The sequence below is a fragment of the Cetorhinus maximus genome, chromosome 13 (assembly GCF_964194155.1).
Source record: "Cetorhinus maximus chromosome 13, sCetMax3.hap1.1, whole genome shotgun sequence".
In the NCBI taxonomy this organism is placed as follows: Eukaryota; Metazoa; Chordata; class Chondrichthyes; order Lamniformes; family Cetorhinidae; genus Cetorhinus; species Cetorhinus maximus.
In genome coordinates, this window is record NC_135891.1 from 29,688,964 (window position 1) to 29,716,326 (window position 27,363).

Here is a 27,363-nt window from a genome sequence, read left to right on the forward strand (position 1 = left end):
GCTGTGGAGCTTTGACTCCATGATGTGCATGCTTTAATTGAAAACCGATCCCAGCCCAGAAGCCAGCCTTATTGACAGGCCTGTCAGACAGAGAATGCTGCAAAATAGGTTGCAGCCCAAGAGCAAGTGTGCAGCAGGGGCAGAGATCATGAGGTGACTGGGTGTTGAGAGTGCGGTACAGAGTGGCTTATAGGGGATATAGGGCACCTTATCGGGTTGGAGGAGTGATCATGCTGGGGTCTGATTTTAGGGAGGAAAGCAGGTTAGCTTGGGGTGCTGGGATAGAGCACTCCTGTTCTTTTCCCACAAGCAGTGCTGGAAAAGCACTTACCTCTTCTTCCCGGCAGACCTCCCCTCCCTTTTAGCCAAGATTCCCGATGCCCAAGGAATCCGGTTAATCAGGGATGAATTGAAAACGAGGTAAATTCTGAGGTATGCAGCCTTATTAAAATATTCAAGTGACCAATGTGCCACTTGGGGAGGGCTGGTTGTCTGTTTATCACACCCGCTTCCCCCGCCCTCCCCCATCCCACCACCACCATCCCAATCCCTGCTGTTAAAATTGGAAGTGGGCAGGTTACTTTAAATCCCATTGGTGGTTAAAATGTCCCTTGAAGTCATTGCCATAGATAAGATAGACCATTAGTGCCTGCAAGGAGGGTAGGAGGATCAGTCTGCAACCACTCTACCATAGGCTCCCCCCATCACCCGCACCTGAAGAAACCATTGCCTTTGACTTTAAGTTTTTTTTAAATAAAGAGAAATCATTTTCAGGCACAATCTCTTCTTTGCCTGCTTAAGGTATAGACTTTTCCCTAAGCTCACAAGCATTCTGCTGTGGCACTTATAAGAGCATATGAAGTAGAATTTCCTGTAAACCTACCCCCTCCCTCTCCTCCGGACATGCACTTTTGAAGTGAGAGAGTTGTGTCTAGCCCACAACATCAGGCCCCAGCTTCCACTCTCCCTCCAACTAACATAAAATGGTGGTCGGTAAAAAACAAGGCAGAATGCTGTCAAAACTTGGTTCTGTCTCAAATTCAAGTGATGGCTGACAAGCTACCAGCTTTCTGCACTTGACTCTGGGAGGGAATTCTAAGCCTTTGGCTTTTAACAGAAATTTGTACATTGAAAGTGAAAAAAAAATGTATTATGGATGGAAATTTCATCATTTGGTTGGCACTCTTGTATAATAGCCCAAATTCTGACTAAAGTTTCATGCTACAATTTACTGATAGGGTAATTACCAGACTAGACTACAATACTAAGATAAAAGCAAAATACTGCGGATGCTGAAAATCTAGAATAAAAACAAAAATACCTGGAAAAACTCTGCAGGTCTGACAGCATCTGCGGAGAGGGATACAGTTAATGCTTCTATATTTCTTAGTTCTGATGAAGAGTCATACGGACTCGAAATGTTAACTGTATCCCTCTCCGCAGATGCTGTCAGACCTGCTGAGTTTTTCCAGGTATTTTTGTTTTTGTTCTAAGCTACAATACTGTTGGCCCATAGAGGGAGAGAGTCCTTAAATGTAAATGGCATGAGGTAGTGAAGTATTCAGAGTCCATTATTGACTCTTGTGCCCTACTTATACTACTGCCTGGTATTAATGGATCCAAGATGATCTGATTTTAATCTTAACCCTAACCACAGCAGATTCTACAAGTCACCAATTGTTGCAGGTTTTGGAGAATCCATTCGGTGTTGTTCACCTGGTCATTTGAAAATTGGAGCGTCCTGGAGAGTAAGTGCTCAGGTATGCAGATGATCTAAATTGTGCCCGCCCCCGACATAGGGTTTTCCACAATATAGTGCCAGGAAGGCTTGTGCAATGTGTGTATTAGCTTTGGATTTTGAAAGGTGATGTGATTTCTGTACAAGCTACAATATATATAATTTATTCTTGGTAGGACGCAACTCTAAGTTCAAAATGCATCGCAGAAATTGCAGCCAAAAACCGAAGCCAACTCTGATTTTAATACTGTGGAGAATGAAGCATGCAGAAATCCAAAATACTGCTCTAGTACCCTATCATAGTTCTTCTTGTCTTGGGAAAATTCCCTTTGTCCAACCATTGGCTGCCGTACCTTTAACCATAAGAATTCAGAGTCCGTTGAAATGAATGTCATTTTCCACAGACCATCATCTTCTCCCACCGTTTCTACTGACTGCTTCAAAATGTTTTCTGTTTGTTTCATTTGAGTGGTCATGGAAGTAAATTGCATGCTGTTGCCGACACTTCATTGGAAATAAATTTGCAGTGTGCTGTGTTTAATGCTGTGGTAAATGGCAGCCAAATTGCCACAAAGAAAACAAACACCCATAGAACAGCTGCAGATCCAAGCCTTCATGTGCTAATGAAGTTAACATTCACACTACTGCAGCCAGCAAACTTACAAATTGTGAAAAAAAACCTGAGCTTCAAGCTCCAGGGTTCTTTTCATAAAAACTATATGAAGTTTATGGAAGGTGTTAGGATCCCATGGGGAACCACAAACCAAAGTTGCTAAACGACCCCCAAGTGAAGAAATTACCTTCAAGATTCCATTTTTTGTAACTTTTTACTTTAACTTTAGGAATCAGAACCATCACAAATTAGATGCAAGTTAACAGGCCAATGATACTTCAAATGAAAAGATAAATTTCACTTTAAATAGTCGATACAATAAAGATACATCTTACACAACTACAAGCACCCACATCGCTCCCCGCACAAATATGGCACCACATGCAAACTCTCACTTTTTCCAACTCGATTGATTCTGCCCTTGAGTTGCAGTCACTGGGAGGAATATTCCGCCTGAGGTCCCAGATATAGTTAACACTGACAAGGTGCATGTCTACAAGTCCCCTTTCACTCTGACCACATCAATCTTGATTGCATAGCTTTCCTGAGTTCCTTTTCAACTGACTCACCAAAAATCTCTTTTCACATCTGATCTTCCGGTACAAGCTCTCAGTTCTTTTGCATGCCTGAGCTATTCGCACCACTTCTTAGGATTTTATCCCTTTCCAGCACACTTGCACATCGCTCCTCCAAGAGCTTCCAGAATTCTGTTTTTCTTCTTAACTGCCAAACAGAAAACTGAAGTTTTCATAGAGAGCTTTGCTGGCTTTACCTCACACAAATTGTGTTCCTCTTTCTGCATCTGTGTGCTGATACCTGTCTCTCTTTTGTGTCTGCCCATACACTACTTCTGTATCTTAACTTCCTTCTAATTGATACTGCTTCCAGGTCACAGGTCACATGGACCACTTTCTTATAATCCAAGAAAATTACAATTGACCCCTTTACAATTGATGCAAACTCTTTAAAATTCCTTTACAAGCATCTTAAAACAATTAGTTTCCACAGACATTTTAAGGAAATTACAAATTTTCCTTACTGTACTGCTTCTGGGTCATAGGTTATCACAGAGGTTAATAATTCCATTCGGTATGTAAGTTTAATAATTCACTTTCTTTGAAAGCAAGCAGCAAATTATAAAAACCATGAGAATGTACACACTTGTCCATCATATTTAAGACATAGCACATTGGCAATGCTTTGCTTTTAGGAAAAGCTCTCCAATAACAGGAAACACCAGGACCACAACACTATAGTCTCCTAATTGACTTGCATGTGAACTTGCACAGTGTTTAAGTGTTTACTTAACAGTAATTAGACTTTGCACCGTTAAAAATGTGTATATCTGCACCATACTGTAGCAGCAGAATGATCCATGCGTTTTACATGGCAAAATGTTCTTGTCCCTATAAAGCAGTATATCCTCTGATTACTATGAGTAGAGCAATACATTCCACAATGTACTCTCAAGAGAAGACATGAAAAATATACTCTTCCCAAAAATGTACCACAACAACATTCAGAATTTATATGTAATGAAAGTCCTAGACAAGTGTTAGTCCCATTCGTAACTCTTCAGATACTGAAGGAGTCTGTGTCCACATACAGCAAGCCTGGATAGCATTCAGGCTTGGACTGATAAGTAGCAAGTAACATTTGCATCAGTCAAGTGTCAGGCAATAACTATCTCCATCAATCTAACCATCTCCCCTTGACATTCAATGGCATTATCATCACCGAATCCCCCATCGTGAACATCCCAGGGGTTACCATTGACCAGAAACTTAACTGGACCAGCCATATAAATACTGTAGCTCAGAGGCTGGGAATTCTGCAGTGAGTAACTCCCCTCCTGACCCCCCCAAAGCCTGTCCACCATCTGCAAGGTACCGATAAGGAGAGCGGTAGAATACTCTGCACTTGATTCATTGAGTGCAGTTTCGACAACATTCAAGAAGCTCGACACCATCTAGGACAAAGCAGCCTGCTTGATTGGCACTCCATCCACCACCTTCAACATTCACTCCCTCCATTACCAGTGCCTGTGGCAGCATTGTGTACAATCTACAAGATGCACTGCAGCAATTCATCAGGGCTCCTTTAACAGCACTTTCCAAATCCATTGCCTCTACCACCTAGAAGGACGAGGGCAGCAGCTGCATTGGAGCATCACTGCCTGTACATGGAAAAATATCGTACTTCCTTCACTGTCACTGGGTGAAAACCCAGGAACTCCCTCCTAACAGCAGGGGAGAAATCTGGGCCTATTAACCTTGAAAGGAGACACTTGAGGGGGACCATATGACAGGATATAAAGTATTTAAACAAATAGAAAAAATAGATTTGGAATATTACCTTGGCTTAAGTTGAGGATTGGACAATGAACGCAGTTGCATACTGGTGAAAAGTAAGAACTGACATCAGAAGTCATTCTTCATGCAGAGTGATCATTACGCAAAATGGACTAGCTGGTAGAGAGGTGGAGGTGAAAACACTGTCATCATTTGAGGAACTATTAAGTGCAGCAGTGAGGATACAATAGGATCATTGTAAATGAATGCATTAGGATGGGTTGAATGACTGTTTTCATCCTTAAATATCATCCTACACAGGGCACTTACTTCCTGTCCAAACCTACCATTACTAGTCATGACTTTGGTCATGTTTCTATGTCAGCATCAATTTTACAACTATCACAGTATAGTTGCAAACAGTGACTTTAACTGAAGACTGAGCAAGTTACTTACTAAGATATCACTGTTGATATCAGTAATCTGATCTTCACAACTTGCATTGCACTAAAAATAAGATGTGCAGTTTTTCTTTTTGATTAACCTTTTGCATAGAAAATAATTTTTAAAGGCAACTTCCAGATTATTTTAGACCTTTTTTAAGAATAATGTTAACTAGTACTAGTATTGTAAACTGGTCATTCTTTATGAAACATAGATCTCCTGATTGTCTTGTAGGTAAGTAAAGTTGTTTTTAGTTAATGAGCAACTGCTTTTAGCTCTGTATTGAATTTTTGCCAGTGAGTAATTTAAGCCATTTCCAACACAAAAGAGCAGATAAGACTAAGATCAAGTGCCAAATAGAAATAATATCTTCAAGACACATGCAATTCGGGGCACAAAACGTTGGTGAGACTCACCATCAATGGGCAGAACTTTAACTGCTAAAAGGAGGCGGATTCAGACATGGGCAGGGTTTTAAAACCCAAAAAAGTGGCGTTGGTTCAGGAACACAACATGATCACACCGACTTCTGGGTTTAACCTGGACAGAGTTGTAGGCAAGTGGGAAATTCTCGATCAGCTGTCGAGTAAGTAATTAAAATATTTAAATCCCCAATTAACTCAGGATTTAACCCAGAATTCTGGCTTTAATGCGCATGGGTTTCCTGAACTGTGTGGAACTTGCCTGTGTCAACCAGGTGAGAGCACAGCAGGGAGTGTCACTTCAGTGAAACTGACAGACTGGGAAGCCTTCCAATAGTGAAACTGAATAACTGCAGCCGTCCCTAAGTGAGAGGTTGCTGATCACAACACTTCTTCTGAGAGTGTGCTCTTACTACTTGGCAAATGATTGCCACCTTCTTGAAGATCAGTTCACCTGTCTTGGGCTTCACTCGCCTTATTCTGCACTCCCCTGCTGTCAGCTGTTTTTGTGGCATGAGAACAGCTCTTGCAGCTCTTCCTTGTTCCTGTGAGGAACAAGAGGACAAGTAGCTGCTTTCCCTGCAGCTCTATGGGACAGATGGGATGGACACAGAGATGCAGCTTGAAAGAGGCAAGACTCCCAACACAGGATCTACAGGCAGAACATCAGCTCTCTCGGTGTGTGTGAGTACCAGTGTCTCAGGAGTCTCAGGCTTTCATGGCAGGTCGTTGCTGATTTCTGTAGCCTCCTGGAACAACTTCTTTCCTAGTGGACCAGGTGGCCGCACATTGTCAATGGTCGTCAAGATGGCCATTATTAGACTACACTCCTGCCCCTCCAGTTCTCTCCCTCTTTCTGAAGTTCTGTGCTCTCTCCTGCAAGAGATCACCAAGAGTTGTGAGTGGGCCATGTGTAGCCTTTGCACTTTTGTAATCCATCTCACAATGTCCAGGCAACTCTGTCCTATTTATGTTTACATTTTTTATTCACTAGCTTGTCTTGTTTGAATTTTGGAATTTCTGTTCTGAATACGTGCCCTCACTGATGCCTAATTCTTGAATCAGAACAGAAGACTTTCCCTATCAGTAGTTTGAGACAGATGCAAATTAATGTATACATCTAAGTGACCACAATGGCAAAAGGTTTGGAAGTTCAAGGCTTAGGAGTGTTAGAGGGGGAATTTCCCCCCCCCCTCTCCTTTTATTTTATCTACTAGCAATACAAGCTTTACAATATGTCCAAACTGAAATTTTTTAAAATTTCAATTTATTGAATCTTTTTGTTTCTGCAGGCTGCTCAACAATAACCAGATTAAGGGAATTCCACGGAGGGCCTTTGAGGAGTTGGAAAATCTGAAATATCTGTGAGTTTACATTAAAAGCACCTAGAAATATTTGCTGTGGCTTGCACCTTCTATTATAAGACAGACACGGTTCAGTTCTCCTTGACTTTGTTTCTCTGTTGCAATATTGCTTTACAACTTGAATGTGCTGGAAGTAATCTTGTGCATTGGGATAAATTTACAGAATACTTATTTGCTGTAAGATAATATTGATCTCAATATGTAGCTCATACCTCATGTATTTGCTTCACAGACATGGTATTCATGTACTTATTAAATGTGGATAATACAAAACAGCTACATCATTGGGTGGCCAAATCACTAAACATGACACAGAAGTGTATCTTTTTAATAAATGTTGCCAAACATATCACTGTTTCCAGATGGATTTTTTTTCTCTATAAACTTGAAGTTTTTATGTGTGTAAGGAATGCACATAACCAAATTTTGGACAGAGTCCCAACTCAGCATAAAGCATAACTGATCATTGGTGTTAACAGATCTATTCTATATCTTGGCACTGAAACAAGTCGTCTCAATATTCTCATGCATGCTGTAAAAACAACAGCGAGCTAGTAACTATGCTGTGTGTGTAAATGCACATGCATTGAGATGGATTGAATCTTAAGCGCAATATTTTCTTTCCTCGCAATTTATACTGATAAGGTTTTAGAAGTCGGATAGCCAGACAGTGAAAGATAGAACACTACGGCCTAGTCTGTATGTTCCTAAGCTTTTATTTACAGAGACACACATTGCATATCATACACCTCCAAACAACAACCCCCCTTTTCAGCCTGCTCCTATATATATTTCATACCCACCAGGCAAATGCACTTAACACACCAAGTGATATGCAATTAACATAAGGTAGACATATAGATAAATTGGGGAGGGAATGGGGGGAAGTAGACCAACAGGAATTGGGGGTAAGGGGGTAAAGAATGCCAGTGTAAACTTGGAGTTTGTTTTGCAAGATCAGGAATTCAGGACCATGGCAGGAGTTAGTTACTGCAGGGACCAAAATTCTGTCAGTTTTGGGTGAAGGGAGAATTGGGGAAGAACAATGCCAGTGTGAAGTGGTTGGGGGTGAGAATCTAAGAACAATATCAGTATTAACTGTGGGGACAAGAATTAGAAATATTAGTGTGAATGGTGTAAATTTGGAGGAGAGAATGCCTCTTTGTTATTTTGACAACCATAGATGTAATTTAAAACAACTTATTGCATTTAACAGCAGAGTATCAGTAAATATCCACAATCATCTCCAAATTTCCCCCAAGGAATGAAGCAAAATCATCCAAGCTCCTGCCACAAAGGAAATGACAGGTGTACCTGCAGCTTAAGTTAGAATAAGCCAAGCCCCGCTACACTTGCAGTGCAGCAAGTAAATCAGCCATCAGCTTTTACTAATTTTCTAAGTTGACTTGTATGTATTTAGAAGTTAAGGCACAGTGTGCCGAGAAGTGACTCAAACAAGGATGCTGAGAAAAGTATCAAAGTTTGTACAAGACCACTATTAGAAATCAGAATGGGATTTTATGAAACTCTCCCCAGAGATGTAGGTAGAGTGTAACTGAGATCAAATATATGGTTACCTAGGTAAGCTGTGGGGTGAATTTCAATCGGAGTTCTACGTTTTTCAGATTTCCATGGCTCTTCGGTCAAAGTTAGAGTGAGTGACAGATTCCCTTCGGAAATGCATTTTTCACAATTCACTTGTTTCCACATCTGGCTTGTAATAAGTATAATAGCTGACTTGGTAATGCATTATTTTAAATAAATTATTGCCTTACAAGCTTTTTTCTTTTCTTTTTAAAGCTACCTTTACAAAAATGAAATCCAGACAATTCAGGCACAAGCGTTTAAAGGGTTGGTTTCCCTGGAACAGCTGTAAGTTTAAAAATTATTTTTTCATTCATTCTTGGGATGGGGACATCGCTGTCAAGGCTAGAATTTATTGCCCATTCCTGACTGGTTTGCTAGGTCACTTCAGAGGGCAGATCAGAGTCGATCACATTACTGTCTTCTGGAGTCACACGTAGGCCTGTCACATGTAGGCTAGTAAGGATGGCAGATTTCCTTCCCCTATAGACCTTAGTGAATCAGATGAAGTTTTGTGACAGTCTAGTAGTTTCATGATCATTATTCATTAGACTAACTTTTCCCTCCAAATTTATGTCGTTAACTGAATGCAATTTCCGAGTTGTCGTTGTGGGATTTGAACTCATGTCTTGGATCATTAATCCTGCCCTCTGGATTACTAGACCCATACATGACAATGCTCCCTTCCCCTCTTGAGATAAAGGCTATAACGTAATTTGAAAGCTATTTGGGTAAATATTTTTTAAGAAAGATTATGAAAGAATAGCTGGAAAGGGCAGGAAAGTGGGATGAGATTAGATATTTTCAGTTGAAGAACTCGCTGAATAGCCACTTCTTTTGTTGTTGTTTCTATAATCAAATTTTCTTTTTTGTCCATCAGGTACCTTCACTTCAATAATATAGAAGTGTTAGAATCTGAAACTTTTAATGACCTACCTAAACTTGAAAGATTGTGAGTACAGCTTTTTTGGTATAAATACTTATTGCCATGTTTTTTCCCCCCAAAATGACTATTTTGAATCAGCACAATGCAAACAGCTTTATTTAAAATTTCTGATATACCTCTGCCTTTGATTGAGAATATTCTAGCTAAATCCAGAAGACTACAGCTGCCTGGAACAAGATCTGATTTATAATTCTTCTGAGCTGAACATGTATACAGTTATTGCCTTTTCATGTATCTCAAATTAACTGGTGCCTCTTTTTAAATCAATATGTTCTCTTTCATTTTGCAGGTTCTTGCACAACAATAAACTATCAAGAATACATCCAGGGACCTTCCACCAACTTGAATCATTGAAAAGACTGTAAGTAACAAAATTTGTTGGAAGCTATCGCGAATTTGAGTGCATTTGTATTCAAAGACTTTTCTACTTCAATTGGTTCACTATGTGCCAAGGTGAAGGAATCTGAAATCAGCCCTCCTTACGTAGCAGTCCAATTTTCAGAATAGCAGCGCCAAAGGAGAAACAAATGCAGGCTATTTGAAAATTGAGATAGAAGGCTTATAGCAAGCAATTCAACAACAGTACAGCTGACCTGTATGGGTGCAGTAAGAGTGAAGCCCACCTTCAGTCAAAAACATTTGTAACTGGTGTGACACTAAAGCAAAATCAGTGGCAGCCAGTAAATGCAGTCATTACTGTGATGATGGACAAATATCATCTTGTTGCCTTCTGTTGGGGTTTAGAAAGAGATGTGGGGAAATTGCATTGTGTCCTTCGATAGCAACTTCCTAACCCACAGCCCTTCCCAAAAGAGCAAGGGCAGCCGACGCATTGAAACATTACCATCTGCAATTTCCCCACAAAGTCACACACCCCCCTGACCTGAAATTTGTATCACCTTTCCTTCACTGTCACTGGGTCAGAATATTAGAACTCGCTCCCTAACAACACTGTGGATGTACCTGCACCAGATGTACTCTGCAGACTACCACTACCTTCTCAAGGGCAATTAGGGGTGGACAATAAATGCTGTCCTTGTCAGCAGCACCCAAATCACGAGAGGGAATAAAACAAAATTAGGAAGGGGTTTTATTTCCTCTCCACTCCAAAACTACTGTGTTAATAGAGATAAAGGATGGATTTCGGGAATGTTTCAATTGCTGGATTTGCACTGCTGCTGACTGAACCGTGAACGGCAGGATTCCCACAGGATTTGCTGTTACATTGGCCAAGAATTGGTGGAAATCTCAGAGAAACTGTATAAACGCAGTTTCTCCAGGATTTCTGCTATTGTGCCAAAGGTATGACAGAAGTTCGGGGAAACTCCTTTCAGAAATTCTGATTCATGGGTATTATCTGCAAAAAAGGTGAAAGTGAAAGTGTGGATTTGCTTTTGAAAGTGACTCCATACGATATGTGGATAATGAAGATTAGGCTTTTCCTTCTACAGTGATCTAAAGTGGTAGGGCCAGGATCTATTGACATTCCAGGTTATGGTCCATTGCTGCCATAATATCAGCACTGGAACTTGGAAAAACAGTCGGCTACATGCCAGCCACTTAAGTCTGATTCCAGGAGCCTGGCATCCATGAGCCATTTACTGGTGTTCATGCTGCTCGATTCAGCTTCTGTGGACCAATGGTGAATTGTAGGCTCAGTTTTACTTGGGTTTACAAGTAATTTACAAATAAAGCTGCCGCCATTTCATGTATTTTGTGTGGCCAGCCTTAGCAAAACCAGTAAGTTTACATTGGTGAACTGCCATGCAACCTGTCTGTCAGGAGCCAGCAGCACTAACACTGCAGTACTGTAATAGAAAAGCAGCATAAGTGGAGTAGAAATCACTTAATGGGAATTCAATCATTGTTAGTCTCTTTGTTTAATCATTTCCACAAAGAAAACTTTATTCTCAGTTAACCCAATTGGAACTAATATGTTCACCAAGTGCCCCAAAATTGGAGTCATTAATCTACCTTTATATTTGGTGATAAAACAATATAAGTATTTCCTGCCCAGCTGCTTTGGGAGTTGATCTATTTTCACTGACAGGAGGGCTTGTAAAATCTACTCAGTCAGTCATGCTGACAAATGATCACAGCTCACCTGTTCCTGGAAAACTAAGTGTTTAACATTCATCACATAAAATTATAGAACTTGGTTAACTATGTGTAAATGAAGAATTACAACTTTTTTTTCCTAATAAAGTATTACCATCTATTAATCTAGTAAATGGATCTATTTAAAGTATTGGCTGTACTTCAACTATAGCTATGAATTTGAGTGTAGCCATTAGAACGTATGGGTATTTAATTTGTATGACAATGAAGATTGTACTCATTATGGGCTGGAATTGACATAGAGGCAGGGTTCCGTCCGCCAGCTGAAAAGTTGGGGGTTAACATGCCTCCTCCAGCCTGGGAAGCCACGACCAGATTTTACATTCGGCATGCAATTAATTGCCTGAGGTCATGTCTTCCACCCCCATGTGGGAATATGTCCCACCTCCAAGAGCTGCCATCTAATCAGACGGGGCAGGCTCACTTGGACCAGTGAGACAGGTCATGACAAGGAGGTAGGGGACAACGATTGGGATTCTGGAGTGGGGGTTTCAGGGAGTTCAAGCAGGGGTGAACTTTCCACTGGGGGGGCCCTCCATTAAGCATAGGGTTCCTGAACCCCTCACCCCCCTGCCACACTTCCCGGGACCTGGTGGCCTCAGCACATGGAATGGGTACGCCTCATCAATGATACCAGCCATTAACTGGCCTCTTAAGGGCCTCAATTGGCCCGAGGGTGGGCGGGTTGCCTGACACTTTCCCCACTGCAGGTAAAATGCCAGTGACGGTGGGTAGGTGATGGGCATGGTGCCCCTGGAATCCCACCCGATTTACCCCACCACCCTGCCCCAACACTTTTTAGCCCATTCCATTGGTGATGCATAAAATTCCGACCCACATTTTTCAGGTGAACAACTTATTTGCTGAAATATAATTTCAGCATGCTACTTTAGTCTAAAATAGTGGGTTAGAGTTCTTCATTCAAAAAATAACTTAATTCCACTATGCTGTTTTATTCCTAAATAAATGAGACTCTACAATTTTTTCAAAATGGCATACTGGAGAAGAGCTGAGAGAAAGCACTAGACACTCCCCCTGCCATCTGATGTTATCTCTAGATATAGCTTTAGTTCTTTTTCATTTGTTTGGGATATGAGCATTACTGGCAATGCTGGCTTTTATTGCCCAGCCTTCATTGCCCTTGAGAAAGTGAGGCAGGCTACCTTGAACCACTCCAGTCCATGTACATACAAACATTCAAATTAAGAGCAGAAGTAGGCTACTCAGCCCTTTGAGCCTGCTCTGCCATTCAATATCATGGCTGATCTGATTGTAATCTCAACTTCACATTCCCATCTATAACCTTTCACCCCCTTGATTATCAAGAATCTATCCACCTCTGTCTTAAAAATATTCAGACTCTGCTTCCGCTGCCTTTCGAGGAAGAGAGTTCCAAAGACTCACGCCCCTCTGAAAAAGAAAATTTCTCCTCATCTCTGTCCTATATGGGTGAATCCTTATTTTTAAACAGTGGCCCCCTAGTACTATATTCCCCCATAAGAGGAAATATCCCCTCCGCATCGACCCTGTCAAGACCCCTTAGGATCTTATATGGTTCAATCAAGTAGCCTCCTACTCTTCTAAGCTCCAGGGCACAAGCCTAGCCTGTCCATAAGTTTCCTCATAAGACAACCTTCCCATTCCTGGTATTAGTCTAGTAAACCTTCTCTGAAATCGTTCCTTAAATAAGGAGACCAATACTGTACACAGTACTCCAGATATGGTCTCACTAATGACCTGTATAACTGAAGCATAACCCTACTTTTGTATTCAATTCACCTCACAATAAATGTTAACATTCTCTTAGTTTTTCTAATTACTTGCTGTACCTCCATACGAGCTTTTAGCAATTCACGCACAGGACCCCTAGATCCCTCATCCTCTCAGCTCTGCAATCTTCACAACCATTTACATAATATGCTTGTTTTTTTAATTTTTCCTGCCAAAATGGATAATTTCACACCTTTTCACATTATACCCCATTTGCCAGGTCTTGGCCCACTTACTTAACTTGTCTATATTCCTTCGTAGCCTCCTTATGTCCTTTTCACATCAATACTATACTAATATCTTTGCGTCATCAGCAAATTTAGCAAGCATACCTTTGGTCCCTTCATCTAAGTCATTTGTATAAATTGTAAAATGTTGAGGCCCAGCACTGATCCACCACATGTTACATCTTGCCAACCAGTATAAGACCCATTTATTCCTACCCTCTGCTTCCTGTTAGCTAGCCAATCTTCTATCCATGCCAGTATGTTACTCCCAACACCATGAGCTTTTATTTTTCATAATGACCTTTGATATGTCAGCTTAGCAAATGCCTCTTGGAAATCCAAGTACAGCACATCCACTGGTTCCCCTTTATCCACAGTGTATTTTACTTCTTTAAAGAACCCCAATAAATTGGTTGAACATGATTTACCTTTCACAAAACCATATTGACTTTGCCTGATCACCCTGAATTTTTCCAATTGCCCTGCTGGAACATCTTTAATAATAGCTTCTAACAGTTTCCCTATGACAGATGTTAAGCTAATTGCCCTATAATTTCCTGCTTTCTGTTTCCCTCCCTTTTTTGAATAAAGGAGTAACATTCACTATTTTCCAATCAAATGGAACCTTCCTCACAACCTAGGGAGTTTTGGAAAATTAAAACCAACGCATCAACTATCTCACTAGCCACTTCTTTTAAGACCTTAGGATGAAGTCCATAAGGACCCGGGGACTTGCCAGTCTACAGCTCCAACAATTTTCTCAGTATTACTTCCCCTGGCGATTGTAATATTCATGAGTTCCTTCCTCCCTCTCTTCCATTTCCTGATTTACGGCTATTTCTGGGATGTTGCTTATATTCCCTGTAGTGAAGACCAATGCAAAATACCTGTTCAATTCATCTGCTATCTCCTCACTTTCCATTATTAATTCCCTAGACTCATTTTCTGTATGACCAACACTCACTTTAACTTTTCTTTTTTAAGTATCTATAGAAACTCTTACTATCTGTCTTTATAGTTCTAGCTAGCTTTCTCTTATACTCTAATTTCCTCCCTTATCAATCTTTTGGTCATTCTTTGCTTTTTTTATATATTCTGTCCAATATTCTGACCTGCATCCCATCTTTGTGCAATTATATGCTTTTTATTTAAATTTGATACTCTCTTTAATTTCTTTACTTAACTACAGATGGTGTGTAGATGGTGTTGGAATTTTTCTTTCTCGTTGGAATGTATCTATTCTGTGCATTCTGAAATATCCCCTTAAACATCCACCACTGCATCTCTGACCTATCCCTTAACCTAATTTGCCAGTTCACTTTTGCTAGCTATGCTTTCATGCCCTCATGATTGCCCTTAATTAAATTTAAAATACTAGTCTTGGACCCACTCCTTCAAACTGAATATAAAATTCAATCATGCTATGATCACTGCTACCTAGGGATGCCTCCACTGTGAGATCATTGATTGGTTGGTGACAGAATGTGCTGTTCTGAGAAACTATATCAAAAACATTATATGAATTCCTCATCTACGCTACCTTTGCCCATCTGATTTTCCCAGTCTACATGCAGATTAAAATCCCCCATGATTATCACTGTATCTTTCTGACAAGCTCCCACTATTTCTTCCTTTATACCCCATCCTAATGTATGGTTACTATTAGAGGAGCCTGTACACCACTCCCACAAGTGATTTCTTACCTTTATCGTTTCTCATCTGTACCCAAACTGTTTCTACATCCTGGCTTCCTGAACTTGGGTCATCCCTCTCTAGTGTGCTAATACCATCATTAATTAACAGAGCCACCCCTCCACCTTTTCCTGGCATCCTGCCCTCCCTAAATGTCACATACCCTTCAATATTCAGGTCCCAATCTATGTCATCCTGCAACCATGTCTCTGTAATGACTATCAATCATACTTATTTATTTCTATTTCTCTCTCAGTTCATCTGTTCTGTTTCATATGCTATGTGCATTCAGATACAGAGCCTTTAGTTTTGTCCTTTTATTATTTTTGTAACCTCTAACCTTATCTGCTGATTTACCCTTAGATTTGTACTCCCTGTGCTCTCTGTCCTTTCCTGTCACTGTCTGTTTATTGTTTCCCGCGTTATTAGCTTTCTCTCTTGTCTTTTCTCTAACCTTCGATTTACCCCATCTTCCCAAATTTTATCCCTTGCCCGCATTATTAAGTTTAAAACCCTCTCTGCTTGCCTAGTTATGTAGCTTACTAGAACATTGGTCCCAGTATGGTTCAGGTGTAGACTGTCCCAATGGTACAGCCCCCACTTTCCCCAATACTAGTGCCAGTGCCCCATGAATCAGAACCCACTTCTCCCACACCAGTCTTTGAGCCATGTAGTCATCTCTCTAATTTTATGTACCCGATTCAAATTTGCACTTGGCTCAGGTAATAATCCAGAGGTTATCATCCTTGAGGTTCTGCTTTTTAATTTAATGCATAGCTCCTCATTCTCTATGTAGAACCTCATTCCTGCTTGTACCTATGATGTTGGTTTTCCTGGTTTTACCCATGTCATTGGCGACTGCAGCCAATAAGACTCCAAATAACTGATTAGGAACATTTGTAAATACTGCTAATTTTAATTCATGCTATTTATTTTCAAGGCAATCTCTAATACTTAAGAGTGAAATCTATGGGAGGTGGGAGATGCACTGATGATGCACCCCTGATTTGCTAGTCTAAACTTTGAGTAATTACATCATCCTAAATAAATTGGATCACTTTATGCTGTGCTTTATTTGAAACTGAGTTTTCTAAATGAAGAGCCCCCACCAAATAAGCACTGTCAGGGTCCATGTGCAAATTTGTGGTGATGAATTTATGTGGACAGCACTAGCCCTCCTGTTTGTATCCAATCTAGTCTAAGAGCTTCCACAAGACCTACCTCTTCACATAATTCTAAAATGCAGCTGAATAAATGTTTTCTATAGAAAGTAATGCATGTCCTAATGTGTTAATGGATATGCAGATTTTGTTTCAATGCTTTCTTTTCCACTTACTAAGCATGACCATGTGGGGGACCATATCAAAGATTGGGCCTGACAGATGACAGGTTATTTGGCCATCATATCAGAGTCATATTGGCAGAGAGGGAGACCATTTGCCCATTGAGTCTATGCCAGCTCTCTGTCAAGCAATCCACTCACAGACCCCTCTCTGTCCCCATAGCCCTGCAAGTTTATTCCCCTCAAATGCCCATCCAGTTTCCTTTGAAACCATTGATTGTCTCTGCTTCCACCAGCCTCATAGGCAGTGAGATGCAGTGAGTACATTGCCACTCGCTGCGTTCAAAAAGTTCTTCCTCACATCCATCCTCTACCTGCCCCCCCGCCCCTTCGACATATTTCTTGCCTGGCACCTTAAATCTGTGTCCCCTAATGCTTGTACAATCAGCTAATGAAAACAGCTTTTCTTCACCTACATTATGTAAACCAGTCATCATCTTGTACACCTCTATCAAATCTCCCCATAATCATCTTTGCCCCAAGGATAACAACCTCAGGTTCTCCAACCTAACCTTGCAGTTAAAATCCCTCATCCCTGGAACCATCCTGGTAAATCTCATCTGCATCCTCTCAAGGACCCTTCCTAAGTGTGGTGACCAGAACTGAACATTACTTTCCAATAATATAAATAGGGTAATTTCACTAACAGGGTGGTGTTATGACCACAGCTGATGTTATTTGTTGAGCAAGCCAGATCCCAGAGGAAAACCTGTCTTACTGATCATAACCTTTTTTTTGTATTTTGAAAACGAGGAGGAAAAGCTACTGATCCTAGAAGCATAGAACTCCAGTAACACCTTTAGGATTTTAAAATATTAACAAGAAAAAAATCTTAAGCACCTAAGATTAAAGTTACACAGTTGAAAAAGTCTTACAAAACATCCCCAAAAAAACCCCACTTGGCCAGAACACACAAGTAAACTACTTGGCAACAACTCCCTGATAGATTTTTAACTATAAAAATCCAGTAATATTATCGCAAGGCAAAGCTGCTGGTACTTTAGTAAAGGTATACAACACAAATCCTCAAACAGTTCCTCTCTGCTGTGGAAATCCATGAAAGCTCAGAAAACAAACTACTTTCTGAAACAAAGACTTTTCTGGTTTGACTGGATGGCTGTTTCAGATTTCACACCTTCTCTCAGCACAGAGCTTGTCTCAGGACATCTCCCCCACACAGCCACCACAACTCAGCTCAACATCTTTCCTTAAATATCTTTTTCCCTTTTCATCTCAGATTCCATTGTCCTCAGCAACTCTTTGAACCCAACTTTTCCAAAATATAAAAATCTTTCATGTTTTCCTATTGCTTTCACTTTCGGGTCAATCTTCCCTGGTTTACTTGTGACACCTTTGTAAGTTGTAAAAGTCCTTTAAACTCCCCCTTGAAATTTAGCAGCTCAGAAGCCAAGTCCCTGCATATCTCCTAATGCAAATTTTTAAAACCCAATCTATTTACTTGTGAGTCCAACTTCACCATTGCCTCTCATTACAAACACATGCATCTAGCACCTTTACCCTTTCATCTCTCAACTCTCACAGGCAAGCTGTCTTTATTAACTTTCCCCCCAGTTTAATTAATCATGGACACACACACACACACCCTCCTTTACAGAATACCACCATATTCCCAAAATATAAAAAACATCCATCTTTACAGTGGGGAAGTTGAATGTTCAGAGCCACATTGAGAACATGGCTCTGAACATAAATGTGCACAAATAGGATAAGAGTATCATTATAATATTGGTTATCATCTAAAATGGGCACTGCAATGAGAAGACGCTTCTATAGAGTATATATATATTTATTTTACTTTGATGAAGGCATAAGCAATATACATTATATTGAAATTTCTGTTCTATTAGTGTCCTTGTGAAATTCCGCAGTGTTTCTGGTGATCAGTGAACTATCATTAACAATTCTATCTGGCCTGATGAGTCATTAACGAAAGGCCCCTTCTGAACTCTCAGGCAGACATAAAAGATCACATTGTATTATTTTGAAGAAAGGCAGGAAAGTTCCCCCAAGTGTCCTGTCTGGTATTTATCTTTCAACCAAAATCACTAAAGTAGATTGTATGACTTCTCTCTGTTACCTCTCCTCTCCCTCCACTCTAATCATGCACTATACCTTTTATCCCCTTTCTGTCCTGTAAGTAACTGTGCTCCTCCAAATGGCTGATTGTACTTTCGCTCTTTTTCTCGCTCTCTTTTCCCTCGCTCTCTCTCTCTTTCCCTCGCTCTCTTTTTCCCTCTCTTTCTGTCTTTCTCTTTCTCTCTTTTCTCTCTCCTCTTCTTTCTCTCTTTCACTTTTTCTCCCTCCTTTTTTCTCTTTTCTCTCTCTTTTTGTCTTTCTTTCTCTCCTTCTCTCTCTTCTCCCTCTTTCTCTCTCTTCTCTCTCTTCCCCTCTCTCTCTTTTTCTCTCTCTCTCTTTTTCTCTCTCCTCTCTTTTTCTCTCTCCTCTCTTTCTCGCTCGCTCTCACAGACACTCTCCATGCTCTCTTCATCACTCTCTTACCTACCTCAGCCTTTAATTTATCTTAGGGGTACTCAACATTTTGCTATTATGAGTTGCAGCAGTCATTTATAAGACTTAAATTCATGTTTCTATTATCTTTAAGATATCTCAAGTTATTGACAACAATTTGCATTTACATGGCACAATTTCCTATGTTAAATATGCTGAGGTGCTTAACAGGAGCGTAATTAAACAAAATGATACAGGCAAAGGAAGAGATATTAGGACATAGTTTTGTCAAAGTAAGTTTTAAGGACAGTCCTAAAGGTGAGGAGGAATGGTAGAGAGACGTTTTTAGGGAAAGAATTCCTAAGTTTGGACCTAGACATCTGAACATATGACCAGCAATGCTGGGGTGAAGGGAGTAGAAATGTATGATTGGCCAGAGTTGGAGAAAGCCAGTGTTCTTGGAGTGCTGTAAGTCTGGAGGAGGTTGCAGAGCTGGAGAGTGGAAAGGCCATGGAGGAATTTAACCACAATGAGAATTTTAACATCGAGATGTTGATAGACCAGGAGCCCATATAGGTAAGCGAGCTCGGGGATGACAGATAAACAGGACCTGGTGCAGCTTAGGGTACAGGCAGCAGAGTTTTGGATGTTCTTGAGCTTCTGGAGGGTGGGCGATGGGAGACTGGACAGGAAAGCAATGGCATAGTCAAATCTGGATGTATTGATGCTAATGGGTTTTGGTATTCTGTTTCAGGATTAATCCATCAGAGAGAAAAATGACAAGGGTAAAATTTTTAACTCGGCAGGCGAGCCATGCCCGATCTGACCGAGCATAAAATGACGCGCAATGACATCGGGCAAGCGTTAAGATGTTATCGCGCACTCGCGCGACATTTCAGTCGGCGGGCGCGCGCCAGAGTCAGCAGCGCATGAGCCGACAATTAAAAGGCCTATTAAGGCCATTAACAAAGTTAATTAAAAGAAATTTTTTAGGCGAAAACACCAAGTGGCCTTTGCACTTTTTTTGGAAACCTCACCCACGGGTGGGATGAGGTTTCCAAAAGCAAATAAAAATAAAATAAAAACTTTAATTTTTCATTAATAACATGTCCCTGCTCATGTGACAGAGTCACATGAGGGGACATATTTCATTACATTTTTATTGATTTATCTTTTTCATATCTCTTCACCTCCCCGAGGCAGCTCTGTACCTCAGGGAGATTATGAAATGCGCACTCGTGCGCATGCACGAAGGTCGCGCTCGCCCTGCTTGCACTCCTCCCCCCGCCCGCACAGGCAGCGCTAAGCGCTGCCACTCATGTTTCACGCTGGGCGGGTCTTAAATGACCTGCCAGCATGAAATCACAGTCCGGTCCTGAACGCGGGCGCCCCCACCAAGCTCGCCCAACATGGGTGAAATTCTGCCCCAAGAGTGCCTCAAGGCCCACTAAATTCAATCAGACAAGCAAATATGGAATATACTTGGTAGAAGAACCAAGCTTTGAGTTGTTATATGTGACACAAATAGTTTGCCTGTCCTTTATGATGGGAATAAATCTTCTTGGATGTCTAACAAAGTGGTGTATACACTCCCTAAACAATTTACCTGTGTACTCTGTGAACTGTTTATCATTGATTTTACGATATTTCTATTATAATTTTAATTTACAGTCGCTTGGACTCCAATTCACTGATCTGTGATTGTGAATTAATATGGCTGTCAGAACTGTTGAAGAAGTATGCTGAACACGGTAACGCCCAGACAGCTGCTACCTGTGAGCATCCCCGAAGGCTGCAGGGACGGTCGATTACAACAGTAACAGTACAGGAGTTTAATTGTGGTAAATCGTCTCAATTATTTCATTCTTGTTAACTAGTCAATACCCTATGGGTTTGTTCATGGGTGGTCGTGGGCATGGAGAGGGAGTGCAACGGTTGGGTAGAAGATGTAACACTTCAAGGGGAGCAAAAGTCAGGGAGTTAAAGTAACACTGAGCAAGTGAATGGATCTGCTGGGCAAAGTGCAAGTTGGAGTTGGAATTGAACAGAGCATGAGGCTCAAGTTCATGCAGCAATGGAAGGAAGTTGGTTTGCAAACTGGAGCAGCAAAATCTTGGGCTGAGGCCAGGAATGGAATTACTTTTAAGAGCTGAGAGCATGGGTGAAAGCAGAAGTCGCCTTCATGTCTATCGTCAGAAATGCAGTCTTTCTGGGACTGAGCCACAGAGTGGTTATTTTTCAGACTGCGGCTGAGACAGAGGCTGGGGAGAGTTGCAGGGTTGGTTTAGCATAATGGATATTAAGATTGCCAGGTCATTGTTTGTTATATATCACAAGCCTGCGTATGTAGTTAACTCTACACTTGGTGTCAAAGTTACATCAGAGTTTGAAAGCCCAAGCTTTAGTCTGTTGTTTACACAGGGAAAAATAAATGAAAATAGTCCACAGGAAACATCACAGGAGAGGAATCTGGAGTAGATCCTTAAATTCAATGCAATGTGCAGCGATAATGAAAAGGAAAAAAGCCTGATGTGTGGCTTGGGGGATAGAGCACAAGTCCCAGGAAGCGATAATTAGTCTTTATGAAGATCTGGTCCATATCATCTTTAACACTTGCACATTACTGTTACAAAGGCTGACATCCTTGGGTGAATTCGGAGAAGTGCAGCTAAGTTGAGGAATGGGTAAGGCACCTGAGTTAAGAGGAGAAGCTAAGGTTACTAATTAATGATTGTTAACATTAGAAATAGAAGTAGAAATGGGTCATATGGCCCCTCGAGCGTGCTTCATCATTCAATGAGATCATCACTGACCTTGACTTTGACTTCAGCTTCTCACCTGATCCCCACATCCTTTTGTTGTAAGGTGTTGGGTGTAGTTTGGTAGGTCTTATTAAGGTATTTGTAGTCTTAGTTAGTTCAACAGTGAGTATTTATTAACTACTAGATACTATACACTCCGGTCCAGTAAAGATCCAGATTAGGAGCTGTCTCCATGCTTGCTTCTACACATGGCTCTGTCCAACACTACACTGACCCCTAGGTATGGATGATGTGTTCCCTTACATCACTGTGTGGGCGGTACTGTACTCAGTCCCACGTTAACCCTTTATGTGCCAGACTCTTATACTATGCCATTGATACCCTTAGAGTCCAAAAGTCATCTATCTTAGCCTTGAATATACTCATCGACTGAGGATCACAGTCCTCTGGGGTTGAGAATTCCAAGGATTCACAATCCTCTGAGTGAGGAAATTTCTCCTGATCTCAGTCCTGAATGATCAAGCCCCTTACCCTGAGACCATGTCCCCTAGTTCTGGACTCCTGAGCCAGGGGAAACAACCTCTCTGCACCTACCCTGTCAAGCCCTCTCAGAATCTTAATGTTTCAGTGAGATCACCTCTCATTTTTCTAAACTCCAGAGAGTAGGATAACCCTCAAATCTCAGGAATCAATCTAATGAACATTCATTTCACTGCCTCTAAGGCAAGTATAGCCCTTCCTTAGGTACAGAGACAAAACATGTACATGTTATAAACAGGAAGGGGGTTAATTTAAATAGCACTAATTCTGCCTTTCACCACCCATCCATAAACAGGTGATTTGATTTGCTTCCCACTTTAGAAACGGCGGCATATTTCCCAATCCCTCAATTTTGGTGTGACATAGTTTCTATTAATAACCCCATAGCAAACTCGAGATAGGGTGAATTCAATGGATTGGTTGTTTGCCCACAATCAAATGCAGGGGAAGGGTCGCGACGTTGCCTCCTTTGCATTCACACAGTAAAAGAAGGATAGAGAAAAGAAAGATTTACAGTGCAGAGGCCACAGAGAAAAGAAATAGTGTTTCCTGTGGGTTCCAGAGTCCAGAATAAAAGTCCAATGAGGTATTACTTCACAGAGGTCGGTGAGCAGCTCCTGGAAGCCCGGGTTTTGGAGCTGGAGCGGCGGCTGGGGACATTGTGGAGCATCCGCGAGGTGGAGAGTATCGTGGATAGAACGTATAGAGAGGTGGTCACACCACAGACTGAGTCCACAGGCAGGAAGGGAATGGGTGACCACCAGGCAGAGCAAGAGGACTAGGCAGGCAGTGCAGGAATCTCCTGTGGCTATTCCCCTGCAAAACAGATAAACCACTTTGGATACTGTTGGGGGGAATGGCCTCTCAGGGGAAAGCAGCAACAGACAAATTCGTTGCACCACGGTCGGCTCTGCTGCACAGGGGAAGAGTAAAAAGTGTGGGAATGCAATAGCTATAGGGGATTCAATTGTAAGGGGAATAGATAGGCGTTTCTGTGGCCGCAAACGAGACTCCAGGATGGTATGTTGCCTCCTTGGTGCTAGGGTCAAGGATGTCTCGGAGCGGCTACAGGACATTCTGAAGGGGGAGGGTGAACTGCCAGTGGTCGTGGTACACATTGGTACAAACGACATAGGTAAAAAAAGGGATGAGGTCCTAAAAGCAGAATATAGGGAGTTAGGAAGTAAGTTGAAAAGTAGGACCTCAAAGGTAGCGATTTCAGGATTACTACCAGTGCCACGTGCTAGTCAGAGTAGAAATAGCAGGCTATATTGGGTGAATACGTGGCTGAAGAGATGGTGTGAGGGGGAGGGTTTCAGATTCCTGGGACATTGTAACCGGTTCTGGGGGAGGTGGGACCAGTACAAGCTGGACGGGATTCACCTGGGCAGAACCGGGACTGATATCCTAGGGTGAATATTTGCTAGAGTGGTTGGGGATGGTTTAAACTAAAATGGCAGGGGGATGAGAACCAATGCAAGGAGTCAGAGGAGGGGGAATCAAGGACAAGAACAAAAGACAGAAAAGGGAATAAGAAAAGTGATTGGCAGAGAAATCAAGGGCAAGAATCAAACAGGGCCTCAGTGAAAAATAATGGGAACGGGACAAATAATGTTAAAAAGACAAGCCTTAAGGTTTTGTGCCTTAACGCGAGGAGCATTCGCAATAAAGTGGATGAATTAACCGCGCAAATAGATGTAAACGGGTATGATAGAGTCGGGATTATGGAGACATGGTTGCAAGGTGACCAGGGATGGGAACTGAACATCCAGGGGTATTCAGTATTTAGGAAGGACAGACAAAAAGGAAAAGGCGGTGGAGTTGCAGTGCTGGTCAAAGAGGAAATTAATGCAATAGTGAGGAAAGATATTAGCTCCGACGATGTGGAATCTGTATGGGTAGAACTGAGAAACACTAAGTGGCAAAAAACGTTAGCGGGGGTTGTATGTAGACCCCCAAACTATAGTGGTGATGTTGGGAATGGCATTAAACAGGAAATTAGAGACGCATGCAATAAAGGAACATCTGTAATTATGGGTGACTTTAATCTGCATATAGATTGGGCAAATCAAATTAGTAACAATACTGTAGAGGAGGAATTCCTGGAGTGTATACAGGATGTTTTTCTGGACCAATGCATTGAGTAACCAACTAGAGAACAGGCCATCCTAGACAGGGTATAGTGTAATGAGAAAGGAATAATTGGCAATCTAGTTGTGCGAGGCCCCTTGGGGATGAACGACCATAATAAGATAGAATTCTTCATCAAGATGGAGAGTTACGTAGTTGATTCTGAGACTAGGGTCCTGAATCTTAATAAAGGAAACTATGATGGTGTGAGGTGCGAGTTGGCTATGATGGATTGGGAAACATTACTTAAAGGGATGACGGTGGATAGGCAATGGCAAACATTCAAAGAGCGTATGGGTGAACTGCAACAATTGTTTATTCCTGTCTGGCGCACAAGTAAAATAGGAAAGATGGCCAAACCATGGCTTACAAGGAAATTAGAGATAGTATTAGATACAAGGAAGAGGCATACAAATTGGCCAGAAAAAACAACAGACCCGAGGATTGGGAGCAGTTTAGAATTCAGCAAAGGAGGACCAAGGGATTGATTAAGAAGGGGAAAATAGAGTACGAGAGTAAGCTTGCGGGGAACATAAAAACAGACTATAAAAGTTTCTATAGGTATGTGAAGAGAAAAAGATTGGTGAAGACAAATGTAGGTCCCTTACAGTCAGAAACAGGGGAATTTATAATGGGGACAAAGAAATGGCTGACCAACTAAATACATACTTTGGTTCTGTCTTCACAAAGGAGGACACAAATAACATACCAGAAATGTTGGGGAACACAGGGTTTAGTGAGAGGGAGGAACTGAAAGAAATCAGTATTAGTAGGGAAATGGTGTTGGGGAAATTGATGGGATTCAAGGCCGATAAATCCCCAGGGCCTGATAGTATGCATCCCAGAGTATTTAAGGAAGTGGCCCTAGAAATAGTGGATGCATTGGTGGTCATCTTCCGAGATTCTATAGACTCTGGAACAGTCCCTACAGATTGGAGGGTAGCTAATGTAACCCCACTATTTAAAAAGGGAGTTAGAGAGAAAACAGGGAATTATAGACCAGTCAGCCTGATGTCAGTAGTGGGGAAATTTCTAGAGTCTATTATAAAGGTTTAATAGCTGAGCATGTGGAAAACAGTGGCAGAATTGGACAGTGTCAGCAGCGTGGATTTTTACAAAAGGGAAATCATGCTTGACAAATCTACTGGAATTTTTTGAGGATGTAACTAGTAGAGTTGATGAGGGGGAGCCAGTGGATGTGGTTTATTTGGACTTTCAGAAGGCTTTCAACAAAGTCCCACATAAGAGATTGACGTGTAAAATTAAAGCGCTTGGGATTGGGGATAGTGTATTGGGATGGATAGAAAACTGGTTGGCAGACAGGAAATAAAGAGTAGGAATAAACGGGTCTTTTTCCGAATGGCAGGCAGTGACTAGTAGGGTACTGCAGGGATTAGTGCTGGGACCCTAGTTATTCACAATATATATTAATGATTTAGATGAGGGAACTAAATGTAATATCTCCAAATTTGCAGATGACACAAATCTGGGTGGGAGGGTGAGCTGTGAGGAGGATGCAGAGATGCTTCAGTGTGATTTGGACAAGCTGAGTGAGTGGGCAAATGCGTGGCAGATGCAGTATAATGTGGATAAATGTGAAGTTATCCATTTTGGTAGCAAAAACAGGAAGGCAGATTATTACCTGAATGGCTATAAATTGAGAGAGGGGTTTGTGCAACGAGACCTGGATGTCCTCGTACACCAGTCACTGAGGGTAAGCATGCAGGTGCAGCAGTCGGTAAAGAAGGCAAATGGTATGTTGGCCTTCATAGCCAGAGGATTCGAGTACAGGAATATGGATATATTGCTGCAATTGCACAGGGCCTTGGTGAGACCACACCTGGAATATTGTGTGCAGTTTTGGTCTCCTTACCTGAGGAAGGGTGTACTTGCTATAGGGGGAGCGCAGCGAAGGTTTATCAGACTGATTCCTGGGATGGTGGGACTGACATATGAGGAGAGATTAAGTCGATAAGGATTATGTTAGGATGGAGTTCAGAAGAATGAGGGGGAATCTCATAGAAACCTATAAAATTCTAATGGGACTAGACAGGGTAGATGCAGGAAGGATGTTCCCAATAGTGGGGAAGTCTAGAACCAGGGATCACAGTCTAAGGATATGGGGTAGACCATTTAGGACTGAGATGAGGAGAAATTTCTTCACCCAGAGAGTGATGAGCCTGTGGAATTTGCTACCACAGAAAGTAGTTGAAGCCAAAACATTGTAAGTTTTCAAGAAGGAGTTGGATATAGCTCTTGGGGCGAAAAGGATCAAAGGACATGGGAAGAAAGCAGGATCAGGCTATTGAGTTGGATGATCAGCCATGATCATAATGAATGGCGAAGCAGGCTCGAAGGGCCGAATGGCCTACTCCTGCTCCTAGTTTCTATGTTTCTATGTGAGCTGAAAACCAATGCTGGATAATTCACTTTTCCAGTGGTGTTGAATTCACACGGTGAGATAGGCATGCAGAGATTATTGAGTCTTGTAGGTGATGGTACAGGCTTTCCAGTAGAAGCAGTGTACTGGGGCCAGGTGTCCAACTGGGACAGACCTCCTTGTCTGTGATGCTGCTAGCTAAATGGTAAAATGGCAGACTGACTTTGCAGTACAGCAAAGCCATATTACTGGTTCCACAAACTGGAGGTCCATATCACATGGATAAAAGCAAAATACTGCAGATGCTGGAAATCTGAAACAAAAACAGAAAATGCTGGAAAAACGCAGCAGGTCTAACAGCATCTGTGGAGAGAGGGAAACAGAGTTAACGTTTCGAGTCCGTATGACTGTTCTTCAGAGCTCTGAAGAAGAGTCATACAGACTCAAAATGTTAACTCTGTTTTTCTGTCTCCACAGATGCTGTTAGACCCACTGTGTTTTTCTTCAGAGCTCTGACGAAGAGTCATACGG

At 41.5% G+C, this 27,363-nt stretch overlaps 1 protein-coding gene across 1 annotated transcript in view; it reads left to right on the forward strand.

Annotated features, from left to right (window-relative positions):
• LOC144688513 (peroxidasin homolog) overlaps positions 1-27,363 on the forward strand; it is a 229,769-nt gene that overhangs the window by 130,448 nt on the left and 71,958 nt on the right. The window contains exons 3-7 of the mRNA XM_078555175.1: positions 6,801-6,872; positions 8,673-8,744; positions 9,337-9,408; positions 9,692-9,763; positions 20,692-20,861. Of these exons, the coding sequence (XP_078411301.1) occupies positions 6,801-6,872; positions 8,673-8,744; positions 9,337-9,408; positions 9,692-9,763; positions 20,692-20,861 (458 nt within the window). The remainder of the gene's footprint in view (positions 1-6,800; positions 6,873-8,672; positions 8,745-9,336; positions 9,409-9,691; positions 9,764-20,691; positions 20,862-27,363) is intronic.